Source organism: Sceloporus occidentalis, unplaced genomic scaffold, assembly GCF_023333645.1.
Source record: "Sceloporus occidentalis isolate IW3139 unplaced genomic scaffold, rSceOcc1.0.p SCAF_4, whole genome shotgun sequence".
Classification (NCBI taxonomy): domain Eukaryota; kingdom Metazoa; phylum Chordata; class Lepidosauria; order Squamata; family Phrynosomatidae; genus Sceloporus; species Sceloporus occidentalis.
The window spans coordinates 84295788-84312208 of NW_028316984.1; the positions used below are offsets into that span (position 1 = coordinate 84295788).

At 40.1% G+C, this 16421-nt stretch overlaps 1 protein-coding gene across 1 annotated transcript; it reads left to right on the forward strand.

Moving 5' to 3' along the window:
• Positions 1 to 575: 575 nt before the first annotated feature.
• CNTF (ciliary neurotrophic factor) lies at positions 576 to 8074 on the forward strand. Its single transcript, XM_089520644.1, has 2 exons — positions 576 to 689; positions 4801 to 8074. The coding sequence occupies exons 1-2, from the start codon at positions 576 to 578 to the stop codon at positions 5287 to 5289; spliced, it is 603 nt and encodes a 200-aa protein (XP_089376770.1). The 3' UTR covers positions 5290 to 8074.
• Positions 8075 to 16421: the final 8347 nt, after the last annotated feature.

The following is a 16421-nucleotide window of genomic DNA, read 5'->3' on the forward strand; positions in this document are numbered from 1 at the left end:
TAGAATGATTTCACAGTTCTGTTTTTTAAAAAGCCAGTGGTGTGACTCAGTTTCTTTTGTGCCCTCATTGTGGATTATTAAGCTTTGTCACATGGAATTGATAAGGATTAGCAGGACGCTGACCTGGCTAGTAGCAAATCAAAATCAGAGCAGTGGAAAATCATGCAGGGAAAGGGAGGATGCAAGCAAGCCAGAGGGAGAGAAAAGGCAATATATGGGAGCAGACAAGGGGAGGTTAAAAGCAAGCCAGAGGGGGAGAAAGGGTAATATGTGGGAGCAGACAACTTCTGCTATGCACAGCCTGTGAGAGTAGAGTAGGTGGTAGAGCTGGGAAAAGGTTGCTCCCGTTAATCTCCAAGGGTTAAGCTCCACTGCCAGGAATTTGTAGTTTCTTCTCAGGCCGCAGGGGATGGAAGAGGGAGGGTGGGAGAGAGAGATGTGCCAAGCGCACAAGTGGAGAATTCTCTACTGGTCTGGAATGCATGAGCTGAGCAAGGGACTCTGGTGGATACCCAGCTGTGTGAGCAGTGTGTGCCTCAGCTACACTGTCACCTTTCGGCCAGCTAGACTGGGAGATGGCTTCAACACAGCGACTGCCTGTGACCTCCCAGCACCATGAGCTCTGCCATCCCACTGTACATCTCCTGAGGAAGATGCGCTCGGATGTCAGCACCCTTCTTGAGTCCTATGTAAGTCTTTTCTTTTTTCTATATGTCTCATAGCCTTTCCTTAGTCTGTCTCTTCTTTTACAGCTTCAAAATTCCAGGCACTTTATTTAGATGAATGAGAAGCTGCATTCTGTTTTTTGTCTCTTAGATGAGGCGGTTACTTTTCAATTTGGGGGGAGAGTAAAACACTTGTGTGATGTGTTTATTATTATTATTTTTATCAGCTGTGGTCACATTCCTTCTTTCTCCCATGCACATTCCTTGTTTCCATGTTGTCCTCAAAATAACAACTCTGTGAGGCAGGTCAGGCTGAGGGTGCCCAAGGTGGGTTTCATAGTTCTCTCAAGTCCCAATCCAGGACTCTAATCACTACATCATGCAGTTCCTCAGCATTTTAAAAGCTTTAGCAAAGTGAAAGGGAAAATGACCCTCAAGAAAAGAGTACTGGACTTATTAGTGCTACTAACCCCTGTTGTGCTTAAATTGAATCCCTTGTTTGATTTGTAATCATAGAGCGATATAAGCATACCTTGTTGTGGATAGGTTAGAACCTTGTTCACATAGCATCTTTCTTAATTTATTCAATTTGAAACTGTTAAGTGTCCATCCCCCCCAACTCATTTTGTTTGTGTTTAGTTAAATCCAGTTCTTTGGTGCAGTGTCTAATCTTGATCGGATGACTGCCTTTGACTCCTCTTTTCCCCATTCCTTTTCAAAATCTAGTTTTTAAAATGTTATTTTTCAACAAGAGATGAAATCACTGTTGCATAGAATATATAACTGGCATGGGCAACATGTCATATATATTAGCCCACTCTCTGCGCAAAGGCAGATCCATCCACCTACCTGCCCATTTATCCACCCACAATCCAACTAGTGCTTCATTGAAGGAAAGGGCAGGACAAATAGCTCTAGATAACTCAAGCAATCCTATAGAGCCACATATTGTGGAGTGGATGAGGGGGATCAATGAAATAAGTAAGATTTGACCTAGAACAACAAATACTACCTACCCACCCATCCTGTTGCAAATCTGGTGACAATCCATCAAACCACATGTGTGAGCAAAATCTATTAACTGATTTCTTAGAAGGAATATTTTGGAGCAGTCTATCAAGGTAAGTAAATTTGCCAGCTTTACCAAATTGTCTAGACTGAGCTGAAATCGGGAGTAACTATATATGGTGGTATACCTGTCTGAAGTTGTGGGGTGAAAAGAGAAATTAACTGATGTGGAATTATACTGTCCCTATAATATAGTGCCATCTTGTGGTAACTGTATAAATTCAAGTTGTGTGCCTTCAAGTTGTTTCTGACTTATGGAGACCTGAAGATGAACCTAGCACAGTTTTCTCTGCAAGCTTTGTTCAGAGAGGATTTGCCTTCCTCTAAAGCTATAAGTATGTGACATGCCAGAGCCACCCAATGGGTTTCCATGGCTGAGCGGTGATTCAAAGCCTAATCTTTGGAGTCATAGACTGGCACTCAAACCACTACACTATGTTGGCTCTCATAACTTCAGGTAACTACAAGTATTGTTCTTATGTATCTTCAAGTCAACCTGTCCTAGAGTTTTCTTTCATTTGTTCAGATAGGGGTTGCCTTTGCCCTCCTCTGAGGCTGAGAGAATGTGGCTTGCCCAAGGTACCCAGTGGGTTTCCATGGTTGAGTGGGAATTGCAGCTCTGCTCTCCTGGAGTCCTAGTCCAACACTCTGCCCACTACACCGTGCTGATGAGCACCTCCTTTTTGAAGTTTTAAGAGAGGCAGATGTGTTAGTCCATTTCAATACAGTATTTTAAAAGGGGTTCTTGTGAAACTCTCAAGAAATCTACTCAAGTTATCTTGGGTTTTTTGAATTCAGATTTGTACTTTATGCCTCTACAGTTTTATATTTTGGTACACTAAATGTTGTCTAGTATCTGTTCTCATAGTCTCTTCATTAAATGGTCAGGTTAATGCACAAGCAGCAAATAGCAGTTTGACCAGAACTTCTAAAACTTCACATCAGTTTGTAAATTTTTGAACTTTCCAGAGACTTTCATTGGATGTTACAAAAAATGAGTTGGAGGGTAGGTAAGAGAAGGGCTAGTAACTGATTTGACGTTGACTCAGTTGGGGTTAATATTGAAGGCATGGTGTTTGCATGATGCAAGAAAAGAAAAGGGAGCTGCAGACTTTGACACGAGCCTCTGTCACAGAGGTAAGAATCATGTAGTTTTCCAGATGCTGCTAGAGTGAAGTTTCCATCATTCCTTGCCATTTTCTATGGAAGTTAGGGCTACTGGAATTTGTAGTTCAGGAAATTTGGAAGGCCACAGGATTCCCATTCCTTGCTCTGTCTAGCAGATGATGAAATGGTTATATCTTCCATCTTAAGTAACTTCTATGAATACTGGGAGGAAGAAATGCAGAAAAGTTTAATCCTTTTTTGAAAACGTAAAACATTTATTTCCATCCTAGGTAAAGGTTGCTGAGCCAGCATGTGTAGTGGTTTGACTGTTGGACTACAACTTTGGAGACCAGAATTTGAATCCACACTCAACCATAGAAGCCCCCTGGATGACCTTGGAAAAGTCACAGTCTCTGAGCTTCAGAGGAAGGGAAAGACAAATCCCCTTTGAACAAGAAAACTGTGTAATGGGATCACCGTAGGGTTGCTGTAAGTCAGAAATGACTTGAAGGCACACAACAACAAAAGCTCACCAATTCCATAATTGGTGGAAAAGAAAGAAATAAAGCAGTCTTTGTCTTAACAAGGCAGCTATTATCTAAATTGTTTGTTCACTATTTTAAATACAGGACTAGATATAAAATAGTATATCTGTAGCATATAAAAAAACAACAAAGGAATGCTTTTTTTTCAACTATTATCCAGCAGTAGAGTCTGAAGCTATTTCCCAGTACAAGAAAAATGGGGGGGGGGGGGGGAGCCAGGCCCTTTCAAAGATTTCAAACTACTCATAATGCTACAAACTCAGCTGGGTATGTTTAGCCTGGAGAAGAGAAGGTTAAGAGGTGACATAATAGCTATGTATAAATATTTGAAGGGATGTCATATTGACGGTGGAGCAAGCTTGTTTTTTTTGCTATTCTAGACTAGAACATGGGGCAATGGATTCAAACTACAAGAAAAAAGATTCCACCTAAACATTAGGAAGAACTTTGTGATAGTAATTGCGGTTTGACTGTGGGATATGCTGCCTGAGAGAGTGGTAGAGTCTCCTTCTTTGGAGGTTTTTAAACAGAGACTGGATGACCATCTGCTGGGAGTGCTTTGATTGTGTATTCCTGCATGGTAGAATGAGGTTGAACTGGATGCCCCTTGTGGTCTCTTCCAGATCTAGGATTTGGATAAGACAACATCTTATGAAATGCTCCTTGAGGAAGACTCTTGATAAAAGAAGGCATGTTGAGGGGACACACAGAGTGAATGTTAGTTTGTATATCTTTTCTGTATCATACTTCTCTCACCAGGTCTTTGTGGATTGACCATAATAATTAACTTCTAGCTTTCTCATAGTGGCCATGATCCTTCTTATTTAAGGGAAGTATGGTAGTTTAACTATTGTCAGGCACTCATTGATTTCATGCAAGTTTAAATGTCTTTAGGGAACTACAGAATTGATTGTTATACTTACTAGTCATCCCTCTGTATCTGCAGAGGTTCCTTTCTGGAGCTCCCCACAGATAGCAAAAAGTGTGGCACCTCAGGTCCCATTATTGTCAATGGATGCAAAACATGTGAGCAACCACATTGGCACAACCACATTCATGGGGCAGGGCCATTCATGGATGCTTCAATCCGCAGATGGCTAACCTGCCAATATAGAGGGCTGACTGTACTTCTTTGTCGTTATTGTGTACCTTCAAGTGGTTTCAGACTTATGGTGACCCTAAGGTGAATCGATTACAGGGTGGGTTTCCTTGGTTGAGTGGTGAATCAAACACTGATCTCCAGAGTGTAGCCCAATGCTCAAACCACTACACCACAATGGCTCTTATAGGCAGTTTTTGTGCACAAGATGAACTGCTGTTGGGTGATGTTGCATTGAAATGGGGGGAAATATATGCCAGAAAATGTTGAAAACCATTCTCTTCCCATTACCTCTTTTCAATCTTTATCCTTTTAGGCTGAGAAGCAAGGGCTGGACACCAACTTCAGCCTTGACTCAATTGATGGTGTACCTGTAGCCGACAGTGAACACTGGAGTGAGATTTCAGATGCTGAGCGGCTGGGAATTAACTTGAAAGCCTATTGGGCTTTTGAGATTTTGCTGGATGAAATCCTGGAAGAGCAGAGATCCAACTTGACACCTACTGATGATGATTTCCATAAATCTATCCAGTCGGTCATGCTCCAAGTGTCTGCATTGGCTTACCAGCTGGAGGAACTCATGGTCATCTTGAATCACAATGTGCCTACCAGAGAACTGGAAGGTACCAGAGGCACTGGTAAACAGGGCTTATTTGAGAAGAAAATGAGAGGCATGAAGGTGCTGCAGGAACTTGCTCAGTGGACTGTCAGGTCTGTACGGGACCTACACCAAGTCTCCAAGTCACTTCAGGCAGGCATTATCCCATGCAAAACTCAACACCTGGCTCATGCCCAAGAGAAATGAGGCTGCTCTTCTCTGTTGGAGCTGTCTCAAAGACAAAATACTTCATGCTCAGCTATGGCTTATTAGACTGAACAGTGTAGTCACAGTGAGCCCTCTGAGAGGGGTGAAGTGAATAATGCATTTCCAGTGTTAGTATTTATTTCCTTTTAAGTAATTATTAAATTTAAGCCATTTGACAGTATCTTTTTGGATACATTTGCAAAATTACGTTTTTGTGAATATAATCTCCCCTAGCCTGGTGCTCCCACAACAACTTCACTGATCAGATGTGGTTATTATTTATTCACATTTTCCCACTTGTTTTCCCCAAGAACTCAGTGGGCCATAGCACAACTGTACAACAACCTTTTCTGAATTTCAGCCACAAGAGATTGGAAGTCAAGTTTAATGAACAACAAAATATTTCAGCCTGACACTCCTTTTTCCAAACATCCTTCTTGCTGAACCACAGTGGTTTGTGGTTTAATCAAAATACTATGTGAAGTTTTAATATTGCATACTTGTAGGAGCTATTGGTGGGAGAAAAGTCTGACTTGAAATGAATTCACTTATCAGTAGCCCATCTGAGGAATTTCCATGAACTTGCAAGGGCTATAAGTGAGTAAAGCAGGAGTGGGAATTTTGAATTTATTCAAATATTGTTAGATTGCAATCCCCAGCATTCTTCATGATAATGGAGCTGGCTAGGCTGATGGGACTTACCCTCCACCAACCTCTGAAGGGCCACATGATTCCCACTCCTGGAGTAAAGAGTAGCGGTGAGAATAACTTCATTCCGTTTGGATCTTTACACTCTCTGCAACTGCCAGGATTAAAATCTGTTGTACATGGTACATGATAGATTTCTGCTCAGATCCAGAAACTCAGCACTTGTCAGAGTCATCTCAGAATTGCTATTCGTGGCTTTCAGCTGGGTAAAATGCCAAGTTGGCTTGGGGGTCTGGTGGAGCTCCACCACTTGGAGTAAATAATGATAACATCATAGTATCCAACAAATGGAAAGAATGTGCTTTTCAGGTCCTCAATTTTGCCACTACCAGTTTCAAGTCATATAAATCCACATTCCAGAAATGCTTAATTCTGAAACTGAACATGGTGAAAAGGTAATTAACCCTGCAAGCTTAAAAGATGCACCAGGTAAATGTGTGAAAGTATACCCATGCTCAGATTGTTCATGCTTTGTTAGGATGTGAGAGAGGCTTTTCCCAGTGGCTGCCCCCAGTTTGTGGAATTCACTTTCATGGGAAGAAGTCCTGGCTCCCTCTCTGCTCACCTTCCACCAACAGGCAAAGTTCTTTGTATTTTGATAGGTTGGCCACGAACTGGCTGCTGCAGAGATATCTTTTAAGGAGGGTGGGTTTTACCTTCCCCCATTTCCTGTTATATTTTTAAATTCTTTTAAAGCTGCTCTGTTTGGTTTCAATATGATAGCTAATTTAATCTGTATAAATTGTTCTTCAGTGTCATCACTGATTGGTTTTAATATGTATTTTGTTTTAATTCATGTTGTAAACTGTCTTACAACATGGGAGAAAGGTAGAATGCATGAATGAAAAAAATAAATATTGCTAAATATTCACAGCTATATATTCAGCCCTTCCTTCTCCCATTAGTTTACAACATTTGTTTAAAAATTATTTGCAGTATTTATAGCAGGAAGAAGCAACTTCTGAGCATTGGGAGTTGTAGTTTGACTCCAATGAACAGCCAAAGATTCCCCATTCTGTCTGTTGGTGGAGAGAGTGGTTTAGAGCTTGGAACCGATGGGCAGCAAGTAATGTGCCTGTCTGTAATTGGTTACCCATTTTGTAATGTGGATGAGACAGAGTAACATTTCAAGCAACACTGTTTTACTGGTTAAAGGAGTAATGTTTTCTAATTACTGTTAAAGTTGCAATTAAAATGGCATTTAAAAAGCTATTTGACAGGAATTTTTCAAGGTTTATGCCATTCTCTTATCAATCATGCATTTTTTAAAGTACTGAAAATTAACAAAATTAACAAGCAATGCAAAATGAATAATGCAATAGAATATTTGAAGCAATAATAACAAATTACTTTTAAAATGCCCACAATGGGTCACAGGAACAAATTGCTTTGGGAAAGCGGTGTTTCAAACTCTGGTAAAATTTTTAGGTCTGAAAAGCCCTGTGTTTAAGTGGCTTTGTTTCCACTGTAAACAGGGGAAAGCACTATACCCTAAATTTGTTTTTTATTGGGAAGTGTCTATTAATTTTCATTGAGAGCTGTACTCACTGAAAAATAAATTGAATTTAAAATTACAATATGCAAAGGTTGGGTGGAAAAAATATTAATAATGCTACCTAGAAATGTTGAGTTACAAACCAGTTAGGGTTTTGTTTTGAAAACCTGGTAAGTTATTTGATTTATTTAAAGCCACAATTCTAGCTAGTCTAGGTGAATAAGGGGCTATATAGACCGGCCTGAAAGGCTGGCCTGTGGGTGGAGTTGGGGCACAGTGTCCTGATGACGCATGCCCTGACTCTGTTCCCAGAGCGCCATGATGCTGTGTGCCACTCCAGACAGCGCATGGCATCATGATGCACCTCCAGCACTGCGTCTAGTTGATGCAGCACTGAAGGGGTGCCATATAGCTGCACCACCGCAGCTATGGCACCCTCGCAAGGCTGCATCGGGACCGCAGCATGAGGTTGACATGGCCCTGATCCAGCGTGAAAAGGGGCAGTTGCAGGCTGTGCCTTCGGAGTAGTCTGTATTACCCCTAAATCCCATTGAATATTGTTACAATACTGAAGAATATTTTAAACATCTGAGTAAATTTGCATAGAATTACTGCATGACAATGATTAAAATTCACTGCAATCTTATGCATGTTTGCTTGTGAATAAATCTCATGGATAGCAATAGAAATTATTCCTGGGCAAACACAACAGGATTGTGGACTTAGTTAAATGAGCTGATGCAACTCTCAATCCAAAATGTAAATGCTATGTTATGTGAACTGCTATTTAAACTTATTTATAACGGAGACAGGGATTGTTGTTCATAAAATCAGCAGTGGTTCTTGTTTTAGGACCACGTAATATGAATAAATTAATCTATAGAATCACCTCTTTGAGTTCAGGTTTAATTTCGAAGAACAATTGGGAATCAAAAACCAACTGGGATTTTGAAATGTTTACAACTCATTTTCTTTAAACCAGGAAAACAAAACAAAACTGTATAGTCCCAGGCCTAAATGAATCAAAATCTGGGTTTTAGTTGGTGGGAGCAGTTTCTGTTCATGAACTTTGCCAAATAGAGAAGAACAAAGACTTCACTCAGAGCAGTTCCAGATAGGACTTTTGTCATGCTATGGCACTGGCTCCTCCACTGAATTTTATGTGGGCTTCGTCAAATAGCATTGGAATCCACTTACAACCCTCCCTAATTTTTCCTCTACTGTTTCTGCTGTCTTTTTTTTTAAACTTAGAGTTCTGTTCAGGAGAAAAATACAGAATAGTTATATAGTTCCTTTTAATTGCTAGTTTGAGGAGCCTTCTGTCTGGAAATGCTCTCAGCATGCACAGAAAGATGAGGAAAGGAACATAAGATTTTTCAGCACACTTCTTTGTTAAATTGGATAAACATTTATGTCTGTGGAGATGGATCAGAGTATGTAGTAAAGTCTGGAATTACTTGTGTTGTGTGTCCTCTAAGAACCCTGCATTAAAATAGCCAATATATTTTCTTCCCAGGCTCCATGCATAATTTTTTCCCATAAATAATTCAAAACTTGGTGAACTGGTAGATTTTTTTGAATTGGGAGTATTTTTAGTAATAGGAGGAGAGAGACAGGTGAGGGGATGAGCAACAGAAAAGATGTGAGGGAAAGGGAAATATGACAAAGGCTGCCTCTGCAACAGTGAAGGTTCACATTGAACTCATTGAGTTGATTCCCAGCTTTGTCATGCTTACAGTAGGCCTATTGGCTAACTTCAATCTGATTGATTTCAATAGGTTTATTGAATTATTATTGTAATGTATCAAATTATGATTACATCTGGATCCAACATAGTGGGTTTTACTTCTGAATAAAATGTGTGTGTACGTGACTTTGCTATACAGTTGTTTGTCTTAACAAAAGTTGACCTCTGGTTTTAAAAACCAGAAAAAAGTCAACCCCTCCCCCTTTGAAATAATACCTCTGAGCCCAGGAAAGTCTAAAAACATGGAGAACGTGCCCTGCCCCCATTGCCCCAATGCACAGGATTGCCCACAGTTGTCTAAACTTGCTTTAAAGATTACTATAAAAGTTATTACCCCACTATATTGTATTAGTGCCTTTTCAGTTATAGCATTTATGATTCCATGCTAACAAACATGGTAACAGTTTATGGAATCCTGGGATCTGCAGTTTGGTGGGGCACCAGTTTCCTGGTAACGAATTCTAAGCACCTCTCCTGAACTGTAAATCCCAGGATTTTTTAAGGATGTTGCAATGGCAATCAAAGTTGAATCCCAATGCCATGGCTGGGTAGTGTGAATGGGGAATAAAACTATGCTCTTTCATTTGGGATGGATCCAGATTTCTTGTTCTGTGATTGAAAGAGCTATTGCATGTTCAGCAGTGAATCTTGCTCTGTTTATCCACACAAAACACAGATACAAATATTTATTGGAACAAGGTAGGCCACAGCTTTTATTGATTATAGTGGCATGTAGGTTTGGTGTTCACATGGCTCTGGCATCAACCAACCCACCTGGCAGTGAATGAACTGAAAAGCCCGGGTTCACTTACTAGGTGACTCTTGGGATGACAGGTGTGAAATTCCACTTGGACAGATGCCACTAATAAAATAAATAATAAAATAATTTTTTTATTTCTATCCCGCTTTTTGCCAGGCAATCAAAGCAGCATACCCTTGCTACCAGGGTGTGTGGTCAAGGCAGACTCCCATAAACTGGGTGTGACCCGGCTTGCCAACAGCCCCAAAGTCCCTTAAGGGGACCCACTTCATAATTTATAGCATGTGAAGCCAAAAAAAGAAATTCCTGGATCCAGATCCCATGTCAAAATGCCTGTCATGGTGAGACAAAGGAGCGTACAATATCACACCTACAAAATAGTGGAAAATATGACCACCTGCTCACTGTTCCTGAGGGAAAGTTGATGGGATGAAATTCTGGAGCCCACAGGAGAGCTACTTATATAGGGCCGCACCTGACCTAAATCAAGAATTCAACCAGACTCCACCCTACTTCAGACTTGCCCACCAGCCAGCAAATTTAAATCCATTGGCTGGTTGTTTCCTGCTTCTTCCTAAAATCCACGGAGTTCCTATGGGCTTTTGGGAAGAAGACAATCACTTAATACCATTGAACCCAGCACCAGAAGGCTGTGCACCACCACAAAGCTGCAAACCCACCCTCCAATAAATTGTGGAGCATACTTTGGCTTGGATCCAGTGGATACCCCCTTAGAAAGCAAAGGTGAGAGATTTATTTGCCCATTTCCCCTGAAGTCCCCAAGGCCACCTCCTTCATGGTTCAGAGTGGAGAGGACAAATTCTCCTCAAGACTTCAGAAGAGATTTTCAAAGGGCATAGGGAGTTGCAATGATGTGAGTGAACTAGTGAGAATTATCTTCTTGTCCTCTCCCCAGTGAACAGAATTCTGCTTTGTATAAGTATGGATGCAACCTGTTGAAATTAAAGATAACAAGAATATATTTTTCTTCCCCAAGAGCCATTGTATCTTCAAGACTGTTTTAACTTGAATGCTTATATTTATTCTTTTTTTAATGTGAAGGGTTTCCTATAGCATATTGTGATCATTTCAGAAATATATAAAATGTAACAAAGATGGGTGCTTTTTTATTTTTATGTACTCTTGGAAGAAATCTCAGCTACTAAGCTTTTTGAGTTCTCTAGCTAGAAGATATTGTGAAAGCATCACAGTCACATAATAATCATGACTTCTCTCATTGAAAGAAGGATTCTTGTGTTTGGGGGAGAGAACCTAACATTTATCAACAAGGTTGCAACATGTGATGAGTTAAAGTACAGTGGGCCCTTGGCATTCGCTTGGGTTTGGTTCCAGGACCACCCATAGATACCAAAATCCGTGGATGTTCAAGACCCATTATATAAAATGGCGTAGTAAATTGGTGATAAAAATGTCAAAATCAAGGTTTTTTTTGGAATTTCTATTTTTGGGGAATATTTTCAAGCCATGGATGGCTGAATCCATAGAAGACGAAACTGAAAATGGAAGGCCAACTGTAATTGATTAAAAATGTCTTGTTTGAGTAAAATAAAGTGTCCCATGATTCAAAAAGCACCACACGGTTTTAAAATGGGGTAGGCAACTACATGGGTCCCCAAATACCTCCATTTTCATTTCACTTCCTATCAACATTTTGGCAGGGACTGCAGAGGAAAATTGAAGTATTTGAGGATGGTACAGTGTTCTGGTTTGTTTGTGGGGAATGCGGTGGGAGCATTTTAACATGTTTTCATGTGTTTGGAGCACTTTGATGTGGCAGTAGGGGTGTAAGTGAGAGACGATGTCCACTTACACAATGTTGGATATTGCCTAATTTGTTACTCTTAATACAAAGCATTATACAAACTGTTGATAGTGAGTGCCATTTTAGAAGATGCATTCTTGTTCCTCCTCACACTGGAGAGAATGCTTCTTCCACAATTATGTCTGCTACTGCAGCACATGAGTTCACCATCTAAAATGAAGTGTGGGAGTGTTTAACTTGCATGCAAATTTACTCAGTGAACTGAATCTACAAACTCAGTTAAGCTTTCTTTAATTTATTGACTAGATTTGCACAAAGTGTATTCAGAGTGTTATTAAATAAAATGTCTTTTATTTTTAACAAAATATTATGCTGTCTTTGTTTTTTATGACAGTATATTTGTACTAATCATTCAAATAGTAAAGTCATTTCAAAATGTGGAGAATTGCAGGTTGAATTTTCTGCCAGCACTGGGATTAAAAAAAAAATAGGAGCGCAGGCATTTTTGTCACCAGCAGGGAGCAGTGATAAGAAAATTTCAATTACACCTTTTCTATGTGTGAAATTTCATCCTTTGCCACATTGTGTAGGCGTGCATGTCCATCCCTGCAGGTTGCCCATCAACCCCCATCAATTTCATAAGGTGTTCTCAGGTACGGAATACACAGAACTGGTTTTGCCAATCCCTTCATCTGAAATATATCCTAGAGTACCTTGTACTCTTTAGCAGTTTCCCATTCAGGTACTATCCAGGGCTAACCCTGCTTAGCTTCCAACATTAGACAGGATTTGGTACCACAGTGCTTGACAGTTTTTCCCATACATTTTGCTTCAAGCCAGGTCTACTTTAATCTCAACTTGCTCAGGTAGTTATCTCGGTTTCTGCTCCCACTGATGTGCATTTATAAATCAGCCCTGTTAACACACCATTAGGGAAGGAAAGCTAGTGAGGAGAAGACATTTTGAGGGCACAATTGTTATATTGTGTGTCCATGAAAATCTCTTCTATTCAGTGGTTAAGAGCAGAGGAGCTATGGTAGGCAACTCTATCCATCTTACCTGATTAACTTAGCTGATCTGTAAAACAACAACAACAACAAAATCTTTCCCTCCTAATCCTCCTAAGAAAAGTCTTGATACTAGGAAAAGCTGACTGATGGTGGGGAGAGAGAGATTGAAATTTCAAATAGAATCCTTATATGGTAGGTCTCTGGACATTGCAGATCATCTGCCACAAAATCTGGGAAGATTGTTCTTTAACTGGTTTCCACTTAGCTTGACCACAGCCAGAGAGATAAGACATTTTATGGATTTGTATCTTGTCATTGTTCTACTGGGTTAGAAGTTCAAGAAAAGTACAAGGGAAAAACAGCCTGTCCAGGATTGTTAATTCCTCTACATCAATCACATTCCTATCTTTCTGTCTTCTGTCATCATATTATTTATGACTTACCTCATAATTGGCCCTTAAATGGTCAGTCAGCACTCCCTGTGACCTCGGCAGCTTTAAAACTGTATGGAACAGGTCTGCCCATTGATAGGGCAAAAATTATCATTCATTTTTCATGCCAAAAATTTGCCATACACTGTACATACTCCTAGCGGAAAAACACAGATTTAAAGGAGTTTATCACATGAAAGAGATCAGGAGCTTATCCTGTGAATATCCCAGAAAAATCGTGTAATTATGTGAAACGATTTCACGCAACGTCATACAAAACCCGCCATTAAAGTGGTCACAGGATTAACACACATCTTTTTACTTTCAGGATTTCAGCGACAATGCATTTCCGATATCACTTTATTTGTGCAATTGCGTGTGATAATCATTTGTGCAATTACTCACCATTTTCACTTTGTTTTCATGATGCTTTAAATGCCTTTTAATCCCTCTTTAATGCCAAAATTAGTCCCAGTGTGAAAAACCCCTTAGAATATTTACCAAGAAAGGTCAAAGAAGAAAGTGCAAAGTCAGACTTACTGCTAAACATAAAGAAAACAAAAATAATTACCATGGAGGATCTACATAAGTTCAACCTAGATAATGAGGAAATCAAAATAGTTAAATAGTTCCCTTGGATCAAATATTGACAAGAATGGGGGTTGCAGTCAATAAATGAGAAGATGAACAGGAATGGGAAGGGCAGCCATGAAAGAACTAGATACGATCCTAACGTATAAAGATATTCATCAGAGCACTGAAGTCAGAATCATCCAAGTCTGGCCTTCCAGAAGTTTTGTATTTCCAGACTATTGGCCAAGATGGCTGAGATTTCTGGGAGCTGAAGTCCAAAACACCTGGAAGACCAGAATTTGGGAATCACTGGTACAAGTCATTATATTTCCCATCACCATGTATGGGTGTGAGAGGTGGACAGTGGAAAAAGCTGACAGAAAATAAACTCATTTGAAATGTGGTGGTGGAGAGGCGTGCTGAGGACACCACAGAAAGCCAGAAAGACAAAGGTCCTTAAACAGATCAAGTGTGAAATTTACTTGGAAGCAAGGATGATGAAACTGAGGTTGTCATGCTTTGATCACATCATGAGAAGACATGGCTCACTAAAAAAGATGATAATGCTAGGGAAGGTAGAAGGCAATGGAAAGAGAGGAAGACCACATGTCAGATGGATAGCCTCAATCAGGGGGTCATGGACTTGAATACACAAGACCTAAGCAGAGCAGTGGGTGACAGGGCAACTTGGAGGTGTCTCATCCACAGATTCACCATGAATCAGGGCTGACTCAAGTTAACAACAAATGTCCAGCTATAAAGGTTGTACATACATAGCCGTATGTGACATTCATTCATATACAGCGCACCTGCGTCATACGTGGCTTTCAACTTATGCTGAAAGCCCTGTGCTGGAAGAGGCAATGGCGCATGTCCCATGTGCACAAGCCCCATTGTTTTCAATGGGGCTTGAGCATTCACGATATTTCCCATATGTGGAGGGTGGTAGTGGTGGTCTGGAACAGATCCCCTGCGTAAGGGAAGGGCCCACTGTATATGTTTATATAAGTTTATGCATATGACTTTATGTTAAAAAAAAAAGTGTGTTGTAATGCACGCTACTACATGAAAGCTGCATTAATTTCTCTACATAGCTGCACTTTTCTGTTTTGAGGAATAATGTCTGAACCAGCACACTGAGGCAAAGTAAAGAATATATAGTGAACGGAGACCCTGAGATTTGTTTTGTGTTTCCCATAGCTTTACAATGTTATTTTTGGGACTAAAATTCCCAAAACTGAAGGTCTTGCTGGCTGAGGGATTTTAGGAGATATGGTCCAAAAATATTTCTCAGCTCACATATTGACTACTGACCACATTGCATGTTATGCTGTAGTATTTCTTCCACCTGTGTCTGAACAAGTCCAAAATACTTAGCTGCCTTGGTCAAAGGACAGGATGAGACCCCGTCTCCCTTTCCAGTTACAGAAATTGACTGGCAATGGGACAGCATTATCCACCATGCTTGAGAATAGTATGCCAGTTAGGAGTAAGAAAAGATGCTGTGATGCATACACCCCTCTCTTCCAACTGTAAAGAAGGATGAGGGCTCAGGGGCTATGCCAAAAGACTGGTGGTGGTGCCACCAGCATGTGCTGCCTCAGGCAAATTGCCTCACTCTGTCTAATGGTAGGGCCAGCCTTCCTCATCCCTCTCCATTTAGTAACAGGAAAACATGAATCTCTTGACTGATTAAAAAATAAACTAAGTTTAAGTAAACACTAAGGGTAGGCTGAGCCAAATATGTGGGTGAACTTTGCTGAGAAGCCCTGCAGTAAACAATGGAATGAATGAATATCGATCAGTGAAGTTGGTAGTTTGTGAAAATAACTGTAATTTATCTCAGACCTGGTTAGTTTCGAAAATGTTCCCACGGTAGGTGTCTCCTTTAATTAAATAGAATGTTTCCAATCCATTTTCATGCTTCCATCTTACTCACTTGTGACTTTACAGGTTGACCTTCCACAAGTTATTCTCTGATCTCTGTTGCCTTTTATTATCTTAAAAGGAGCTGGTGCCTGTCTGATTCCATTAAAACAGACACACACAACCTCAGAATGAAACAAAGCTGTTCTGTCTGGTGCACACAAACTTCGTTGGCTAAATATGAATTACACATCTTCATATAGCTTATTTCTCAGTTTATGACCCAGCAAAACTGTGTGCCCACAAAGTTATTAAATCCAGAATAGTCTTAAGCATCAAAGTTCCTCTCAAGATGGATACTTCCACCTTGAACATAATTTTGCTTCTGTTTATCAACATGTGGAGTCTGAGAGAAAGGGATTAATGTGGATGAAGCTTATTATTTATATATGGTTTTATTGTGGTAATTTTATTCAGAGAGGGAGGGTGAGGGTTGGGGGGAGTCGGGGGTTTGTGTTGTTTTATTATTTTGTATTGTATTAACTTCTGTTGTTACCTGCCTCAATCCCCAAAAGGGAAGAGGCGGGATATAAATAAATATATTACTACTAATAATAATAATAATACTACCTAACAAACAAACAAACAAAAAAACAAATTAAAAAATCTTGCCCTCAGGAATTTAGAATCTTTTCTGGAAGGTTGCCTCCACACTTGGCCTTTTTCTCTGGAATTACCTCCCTTTATTTCCTTCCCTTT

Coding starts and splice junctions, on each gene's coding strand:
- CNTF (XM_089520644.1), top strand. CDS start 576: ATGGCTTCAACACAGCGACTGCCTGTGACCTCCCAGCACCATGAGCTC. Junction 690..4,800: donor GCACCCTTCTTGAGTCCTAT/GTAAGTCTTTTC, acceptor TTATCCTTTTAG/GCTGAGAAGCAAGGGCTGGA.